The sequence below is a fragment of the Cariama cristata genome, unplaced genomic scaffold (genome assembly GCF_000690535.1).
Source record: "Cariama cristata isolate BGI_N322 unplaced genomic scaffold, ASM69053v1 scaffold18635, whole genome shotgun sequence".
Lineage (NCBI taxonomy): Eukaryota > Metazoa > Chordata > Aves > Cariamiformes > Cariamidae > Cariama > Cariama cristata.
Window position 1 is genome coordinate 9,042 of NW_009617149.1, and position 7,385 is coordinate 16,426.

The window sequence follows — 7,385 nt, forward strand, 5'->3', positions numbered from 1 at the left end:
CTTCTCGTCCCTCCTCCTCTCACAGGGGACGCTCCATCCTCTGGCAGTCGAGGAAGGGCCAGCGATTCCCACTCCTCGCTGGCGAGTCCCCGTTTGCTTTTGTTACGCACCCTCGCGTGCCGCCTCTTGACGCTTTCTGCGAAACGAGGTTAATCGATGGCTCGTTTGCCTGGCTGCTTCAGGCCTGCGGACGATCGGAGTCATCACCAAGCTGGATCTGATGGATGAAGGCACCGATGCCAGAGATGTGCTGGAGAACAAGCTGCTTCCTTTACGAAGAGGTATAATGAGCCACTTTTTTGCATCACCCTGTATCTTCCCCTCGCCACGACCTTCATCTCGGAGAGCGTGGCATTTCCAAATGAGTTGAAGGGCAGCTCCGGCGTCTGCCGGGGAGCCCAGGCCCTTCGTGCTGCCCTTTGCTCCAGGAGAAGTGGCTGCAGATGGCGATACGGAGCTGCATGGCCCTGCTCGGACACCTTTCGGCGGGGTCTGTCCCGTAGCAAGAGCCAACGTTGTCCTCTTGCAGGCTACATCGGCGTGGTTAACCGAAGCCAGAAGGACATCGACGGTAAGAAGGACATCAGGGCAGCGCTGGCAGCCGAGCGCAAGTTCTTCCTTTCTCACCCGGCTTACCGGCACATGGCCGACCGGATGGGCACCCCGCATTTGCAGAAAGTCCTTAACCAGGTAGGCTTGGTTCCCTTCCCGAGTGTTTTGCGGTGCTGGTGTTTATCTCTGGTGGGAAAAGGGATGTCCCCGCGGCCGGTCTGGTGCAGAGGAGGGTGGAGGTCTCAGTTATCTCGATTCTTTTTGCAGCAACTGACCAACCACATTCGGGAAACGTTGCCTTCGCTGCGGAGCAAACTTCAGAGTCAGCTCCTCTCCCTGGAGAAGGAGGTTGAGGAGTACAAGAACTTCCGCCCCGATGACCCCACGCGAAAAACCAAAGCTTTATTACAGTAGGTTTCTCTCCCCCGAGTGCTGCATTCCCGGTGCCTCAGTGGGCAGAGGAGATTCGCCTCTCCCAGCCAGAAATGTCGCTGGCACAGAAATAAACTCACTCTGCTCCTCGCCTGAGGCTCATTTGTCTCGGCCGGTGGCTTCTTCCGAGGAAGAGCCTGGAATAGCCACGTTTTTGGGAGCGAGCAGTGCTGGCGGATGGCCCTGCCAACTCCAACAGTGCTAAGCTGGCACTTAGGAGAGATTCTGCATCCTCCGGCGCTCGTCTGGCGGGCTGCCGGGACGGCCAAGGAAAGCCTCTCCCAGAAATGCCCGCTGAGCATCTCTGCGGGCAAGAATCGGCGTCTCCTGCTTGCCGTGCTCTGCGTATGTCGCCTGCCTGTCCTAAAGCAAACAGTTTGGTCTCAGGATTAGAACTTGCGTCCGTCCTTGACCTGCCCACGGGCTCTTTGGACTACAGCAAAAGGGAGATTTTTTTTTTGCTTCTGCGACTCCAGCAGAGGGGATTTGGAGAACGTTTAGAGAGCCCTGACCGGCTGAAGCAGAGCTGGCTGTGGGAGGCGGTCGGGGTGTCTGTCCGTCCCTTCTACTCAGCCTGCGCCCCTTTAATCCCATTGCCTCTCCACAGAATGGTCCAGCAGTTCGGTGTGGACTTTGAGAAGCGAATCGAAGGTTCGGGAGATCAGGTGGACACACTGGAACTCTCCGGGGGTGCCAGAATCAATCGCATTTTCCACGAGAGATTTCCTTTTGAGCTAGTGAAGGTAAAGCTGGCCTGGGGAGCACGCGTGCTGTGTGGGTGGTGTTTGGGCAGACCCTGTTCCTGCAGAAAGCAGCACGGGGTCGTGGCGGGCTGAAGGCCCTCAGCACCTGGGTGCCTTTCCCTTCCCGGCACTCGGAGGTGTTTTGTTAAAGTCGGTCGTGCGTTTCGGTAGATGCAGAGGGCTGCCGTTTCTGGGTGGCCGTGCCTGACCTCTGACTTAAGCGCTGGGCTTGCACCGGGGTGCTTAAGAGCAGGGAGAAGGGTTTCAAACCTGGGTGCTTGCAAGATCTCGAGTTTTGAGATAAATAAAGGAGAGAGAGCGAGCCAGCCTGGCCGGGATGGAGAGCAGCCTCCGAAGTGCCTCGTGGGCCGAGGACGCTGCGTGCTTCAGGCAGGCGTCTGCCTTCTCGCGATGGGGCAAAAGAAGGGCTGTAACCGGAGCCCGGGAGATTGCCAGAAATTGCTTGCTGTAAAAATTGTAACTGTGGCTTTCCTCCCTCTTCAGATGGAGTTTGACGAGAAGGACTTGAGGCGAGAAATAAGCTATGCAATTAAAAACATCCACGGTGTGAGGCAAGTATCGGAGCAGCGCGGTCACGGATCCCGTTCTCCTTAGAGTAGATCAGTAAGCCTGGTCCGCGGGGGGTGTGTGTGTGTGTGTGTGTGATCGGAGCTTTCCTGCCGAGGGAGAGGCGATACCTATCGCCGTCAGCTCGTCCTCCGATGTCTTGTGGAGACCAGCGTTCGCTGAAAATGGACATTCCTCGCCTTTTAGAGGCAGTTAAAGGGGTAACTCGGCCACCCTGTGTCTCACTCCGGTGTAGCGTGCCAGCTCGGGTCAGCCTTACCCCGCTCCCCTGCCGCCCTGGAGAGCCCAGGGGAGGCCGCAACGCAGACGCTGAGCTGAAAAATCACCCCTTGTGCCTTCAGTTCAGCCGCTAAAACATCTTTTATCTTTCCTTTTACGTTCCCTTAAGCGGGGGAAGAAATGACCTTGAGAGACAGGTAGGGAACGTGAGTTAAACCTTCTCGCTAAAAGAGGGATCCAGGTCCTGGCTGGGGATGAGTTATGCCTGGACGCTGCTCGGCCCGGCCGGCACAGACCTGAATTTAAGGGAATTAAGGACCCCAAAGAGGAACAGCATTAAAGGCAAGGCCTCTTCTTGGCCAACCCCCTCTCCGTTGGCCTGCTGCTGTGACGGGAAAAGAGAAACGTAGAGTTTCTTCTCTTTGCTTTAACGCTCTCCCCAGGAGTCGCTCGACCTGCTCGTGGGGTGTCCGTTGTCCCTAACCACCACCGAAAAGGTTAATTCCCCGTTTCCTTGCGGTGCTGATGCACCTGGGGGGAAGTAGCACCCTAATTCGAGGTGCTGGAGGGGTTGGAGGGTGCTACCACGAGGTGAGGGGGGTGGAGGTGCCGGCAAAAAGTGGGGAAAAGTGCTGGAAAAAGCGGGGTTCAGCGATGCCATGGATCCAGGACCGGGGCCGCCCCAGCGGACGATGCTGGGGGGAGGGAATTGCTCCAACAGCTGGCCTCCAAACCTGATCACCCATTTTGTTTTTTTCTCTGCCATGTCTCTGCGCTCTCGCCCCGCCTGCGGATTCGTGTAGGACGGGGCTCTTCACCCCAGACTTGGCATTCGAGGCCATTGTGAAAAAGCAGGTGGTGAAGCTGAAAGAGCCTTGTCTGAAGTGTGTCGACCTCGTTATTCAGGAGTTAATCAATACAGTTAGACAGTGTACCAGTAAGGTATTGAACTGGCTGGAGGCAATCCAGACCCTTCCTACCAGTGGGATGGGGAAGCAGGAGCGATGCTCTAACCTGCCTGCCTTGCCTGGTTTCCCCTCCAAAAAACCAAAATAAACCAAAAAAACCCAACAAAATCTGGGGGCGCCGCAAGCAAATTGGATATTTCTGAGCGTTGATGGCGATTTCTGAGCTTTGACTCACATCTCCTAACGTGGAGTCCTCCCCATTGCCTCCTGCTGAGGGGATCGGCCGGTCCTTGAGTCAAGGATGCCGAGGACGGATCACCCTGGATGTCACCCAGCGTTTTGGGCGCTGGCTGCGTCCCTGAGCCCCCCGGGGCATCCCGACGGACAGGGTCAGGATTTCTGGGGATGCTTGGCCTCCCACATCCCGGGGACAGCCCGGCTCTCGCAGCGAGGGGCTCTCCGAGGCCCCGACCGTGGCGGCAGGTTGGAGCGAGTGCTGTCGAGGCGTCGTTCCCAGTAGAAGCCAGGCAGGTGGGCAGGCTGCTCTTGGATCCCGGTACCTCTCGTAGCCCGTGTCTTCTCAAGCTGTGATTTAAACTGCTGCTTCGCTGCACTCTGGGAATCCCGGGAACGTGGAAACAAAAACCGGGGAGAGTGGTTCCAGCATACGGTCTGGCGGCGCGCCTGTAAATCCCACAGTTCGATGTCTGCAATTAATAAGCTGCTTGATAACAAGCACATTTCCATTGCAAAAAGGTCGCATCCCCCCAGCCAATTGTCTTTTTTTTTTTTTTTCCTCCCCAGCCAATTGTCTTTTTTTTTTTTTCCTGTGGAAGCGTTAATTACTCTGAAGCTGTGCGAGGGGCCGTTTCTATATTTAATAATCGCCTGCTCAGAGCAACTTTGGGGTTTTTCTAACCTCTTTCTGGTAGCATCGTGCCTTAAACTGTAAAGAGAGCAGGAAAACCAGCCTCTCTCTCCTTCTGATGCTTATACTATTTAAAAAAAAAAGAAAAAGAAGAAATTTAGCTACGTACAGGCGAGAACGTGAAAGTATCCGCAGCGTTTGCTACCCAGAGTGCTTTTGTGGAGCGGAACAGTTTAAATGCTGAGCTGGTTCTGTCAGTGGTAGGAGCGGTGGGGCTTGGCTGGCGGGTCAGGAGTTCTCCGCTCTCTCTCGTTTCCAGCGTGGTTGACTGTGATCTGGGTAACGTGAAGAAGCCAGCGCTTCCCAACGAAATTCCTTCCGTCTCAAAGAGTTGGGGAGGCTCTTACCCCAAAAGCTGAGTTGAAATTCAATTTTTTCCTAGAGCTGGGTCTGAGGAATCCAGTCTAGAGAGAAGCCAGGGTTTTTTCCTGCGCTCGGGCAGCGCTGCCGTCCCGTACGCACGGAGGCAAAACACCCTCTGATCGGTAAAACAGCGCCCGACGCTGCAGGGAATTTGGGGTGCGGGGCCAAGCCTGCCCGCGAGATGCAGGGGAGCCGGGAGGGGACCGATCACCCCAGCAGCTCCCGGGGACTCGAAGGAATTTCTCAGGCAGGCACCGCGGCTTTTTCCTTTGCACGTTACTAACCTGAATTTAAAAAAACCAAACAACAAAAAAAAAATCTCATTTTTCTTTTCTTTTCTGTCTTTGTTGCTATTTCCCCCCGCCCCTGCACGCCACTCGGTGTTTGGCTCTCGCTCTCTGCATGGTGCAGGACGGGGCTCTTCACGCCCGACATGGCCTTTGAAGCCATAGTGAAAAAACAGATTGTAAAGCTTAAAGAGCCCAGTTTGAAGTGTGTTGATCTGGTGGTCTCAGAGCTGGCCACGGTCATTAAAAAGTGTGCCGAAAAGGTAACGGGTCTTAATTCATCCCTTTTTTGTCTAATCTGAACATCTGGAATATATTTGCTCCCAGGACCCAGCCGACCAAAGTGAGTTCGAGCGCAAGGTTGTTGCTAATTTGGGGGGGACGCCGCGTCCTTCTGACGCCCGAAGGCTTGTCGGAAACGCCGGCAAATAGAGACGTGACGTTAACTGGGCTTCGCGGCACGGGTCCTGCCGAGACATATTGCACAGGTGTTTGCTCGCCCCCGTAACAGCAGAGGCTAAAAACGCTCCCCGCGTTGCTGCGATCCCACCTCCTTTGCCTCGCTTAGCCCTAGCTCGTGCTTCCTGCCACGAAAACCCGGATCTGCTTAGCCGTGGGGTCCCGGGGCGGGAAGAAAAAAACAAAACAAAACAAAACAAAAATAAATCTGGATTTGTGTGCATTTGGCATTGCTTCGAAGGCCCCCCCGGGCAGGGGATTCTGCTGATCTTGTCGGATCTAGTGAAGAGAATCAAGTCTTGTCGCTTTTTCCACCCCTGAGCCCCAGTTGTGTCCTCTGGACAGAACTGGGGCTCAGTCCCGTCTGTCCTCCCGCCCCTTCGTGAGCGTCGCTGCCTTCGGAGGCTGCCACGCTCCGATCAGCAGTGTTTGTTTTTTGTTTTTTGTTTTTTTTTTTTTCCTCCCCGGCTTTTCTCCCTTTTTTTTCAGCTCGGTTCCTACCCCAGGTTACGAGAGGAGACAGAGAGGATCGTTACCACTCACATCAGGGAGCGGGAAGGCAAAACGAAGGACCAGGTGAGCTCACGCCATCTCCAGCTTGCCTGGGGAGCAGGGAGAAAGCCCGGCTGCTGGCTGCGAGGAGAAAGCAAGCCCTGGCCATGCTCCACGGCATTTGGGAGCGTCCACCCGGCATCTCCCCACTCGTGATCCCAAAGCTGCCTCTCGCAGCAGCAGCGCGGCGTGCCGCAGCTCTGGCATCTTCTGTGTGGTTCCCCTGTGTCCCCCAAGCACGACCCCGGGGCTCCGTGGGGGCTCTGACCGAGCGGTGCCGGAACTGGGGGTGTCCAGCCCTCCCCGTGGGACGCCTAACCTGTAAATCTCTTCCCAGATTCTCCTGCTGATTGATATCGAGCTCTCTTGATAGCGAGCTCTCTTACATCAACACTAACCATGAAGACTTCATTGGATTTGCCAAGTAAGTAATTTACTGGTGGGGTTGGTCCTCAAACTGGTTTTATAAATGAGGTTTGTGGTCCTGTCCCTAGTTTGCAGAGGAGGCGTGTGGGCGATGTTACCCTTTCAGGGCCACTGACGTGAAAATGGGCGGAGGAGTCTCCCACGTCCCCGCGTAATTCACCAAAACCATATCGGCACCTTTTGTGCCCAAGTTCTCTCAGATTTGGGATACGGGAGCTCCGCTTCTCAGCTTGCCGCCCTGGCCAGTGTTTGAGGGCCCAGAGGTCTGAGCTGCCCCACACCGTTCCTCCACCTCCGCATTCGTTAGTGCTGCTCGTTAGGGGCGAAAGCCTGAAAAGCTGGAGTCGGGGTGTTCATCCTCAGACAGAGGAGCTCCTTAGGGCCCGCTCACAGGAGCGCTGATGAGGAGTTAAGGTAATTAAGGCTGTTGCTGCCGTTCAACAGAGCTGTGGGGATTTTCCGTGGCCCCTGGGCACCCAAGGGGAAGGTGGAACGACTCCGGCAGAGCTGTCAGACTGGAGCAGAAATGTCCCCCCGTCCTTTGAGCTTGGCCCTCGTAATCCTCTGCGCAGGCAGGCGAGGCCGGGACCAGGAGCGGGGCTCTCCTGTTTGTCTTCCCTTGGCTTCGGCTTTTGGCCAGAGGATGCCTAGCGTTTTCCATTGGCACAGCCCCAAACTTTTCAGAGGTCCAGCTCAGGTGTCCCTGCACAGAAAGAGCGGAGGCGAGCGGCTCTGCCCGGAGCTTCTCGCCGTCTTCACCCACCCAAGCCCACGCCACCTCCTCCTCTTTAAATTCACCTAGTCTTCCTCTTGTTTTCTTTTTTTTCCCCCGCCTTTTTTTATGTCTCTGCTTTTCACCTTCATTCACAGTTCCTTCCTCTTCTCCTAATCTCTCCTGTTTTTCCTTTGAACCATCATCTCACTCTTT

General features: G+C 55.5%; 1 protein-coding gene across 1 annotated transcript in view; it reads left to right on the forward strand.

Annotated features, from left to right (window-relative positions):
- The window catches only part of LOC104161869 (dynamin-2-like), a gene marked incomplete at both ends in the record, with an annotated part of 19,285 nt that overhangs the window by 4,987 nt on the left and 6,913 nt on the right, over positions 1 to 7,385 (forward strand). The window contains 9 exon segments of the mRNA XM_009700443.1: positions 183 to 281; positions 530 to 690; positions 820 to 962; positions 1,592 to 1,727; positions 2,232 to 2,299; positions 5,145 to 5,283; positions 5,969 to 6,055; positions 6,369 to 6,389; positions 6,391 to 6,455. Of these exon segments, the coding sequence (XP_009698745.1) occupies positions 183 to 281; positions 530 to 690; positions 820 to 962; positions 1,592 to 1,727; positions 2,232 to 2,299; positions 5,145 to 5,283; positions 5,969 to 6,055; positions 6,369 to 6,389; positions 6,391 to 6,455 (919 nt within the window).